Consider the following 1,102-nt stretch of genomic DNA (forward strand, 5'->3'; position numbering starts at 1 on the left):
CTCACTCGGATGCCGGAGCCAGGCTCCCCTGGGTCACCCTGCAAAGAGAGCAGCTGTGTCAGTCCCACGGCTCTACAGTCACTGTAGTCACGGTGACATTCCCACGCCTGCCATGGGGCTGTTGCCCAGGGCTGGCTGGATCTGAAAGGGGAGCCAGCCTGAAATGCCCCTCCCTCCATCCATCCCAAAATGTCCTGAAACATGGCCCTCCCTCCAGCTCCCAAATCTGGCAAGGCACTGCTTTCCTCTGCCAGGTCAGGCGTGGTGATGCTGATGCAGATGCTGATGCTGTACCTTGGTCCCAGCTGGGCCCTGGATCCCCGGTGGGCCAGCACTGCCCTGCGGGGGACAAGGGACATTATGTCAGGGAGATGTTGCTGGTGGCACAGGTTGGGAAGGGGGCAGTGGAGCACTGCAAGCCCTCCCCTGCTCCCTGGTGGGGTGCTCGCCCCAGCTGACATCCTCCCTGCATGACAGCCCCCTGCACATGGTGCAGGGCAACTCCTTACCGGAGGTCCTGGGGGTCCTGGGTCTCCCTGGTTGCCCTGAAGGGAGGAAGAGATGGGGTCACTGCAGGGGTGGGTTCTCCCCAGTGGGTACACGGGGTGTCCTCTGGGAGAGGAGACCCAGACAGTGCCAGCAGCTCTGGTAAGCACCCACACTAAGTGAGGACAAGCCTGGCCAGCTCCTGGCAAGATGCCTGGGGCCAAGCACCCACACAGGGTGGCCCCCATGGCTTCACCCAGCACCCGCGGCTGGGAGCTGAAGCAGCAGGGCACAGTGATATGGGGGGACATGGTGACACATGGGGAACAAAGACACCTACCGGGCGTCCCAGCACACCGGGGAAGCCTGGCAAACCCTGCAAAGAACCATGTCTGAGCCAGCAGGAGAGCAGGAGTCCCCACCTCCAAGCAGCCCTGCCTGCCCCCAAGGGACGTTCCCTGTTCCCGCTGTGCGGTACCCAGCCTGAGGTACTTACGGAGGGGGGCGAGGAGACCCCTAAAGCCCTGCGGGCCCTGGGCAGGGGGGAAAGAGGTGACCAAGATATGTGAATGCTCCCACTGGTGCTGGTGGTGGCTGGTGTGGGACCACAGGACCT

At 63.2% G+C, this 1,102-nt stretch overlaps 1 protein-coding gene across 1 annotated transcript in view; it reads right to left on the reverse strand.

Moving 5' to 3' along the window:
• The window catches only part of COL13A1 (collagen, type XIII, alpha 1), a gene marked incomplete at both ends in the record, with an annotated part of 9,141 nt that overhangs the window by 7,947 nt on the left and 92 nt on the right, over positions 1–1,102 (reverse strand). Inside the window, 3 exons of the mRNA XM_009868047.1 lie at positions 6–38; positions 295–339; positions 510–545. Of these exons, the coding sequence (XP_009866349.1) occupies positions 6–38; positions 295–339; positions 510–545 (114 nt within the window). The remainder of the gene's footprint in view (positions 1–5; positions 39–294; positions 340–509; positions 546–1,102) is intronic.

Source organism: Apaloderma vittatum, unplaced genomic scaffold, assembly GCF_000703405.1.
Source record: "Apaloderma vittatum isolate BGI_N311 unplaced genomic scaffold, ASM70340v1 scaffold28554, whole genome shotgun sequence".
Classification (NCBI taxonomy): Eukaryota; Metazoa; Chordata; class Aves; order Trogoniformes; family Trogonidae; genus Apaloderma; species Apaloderma vittatum.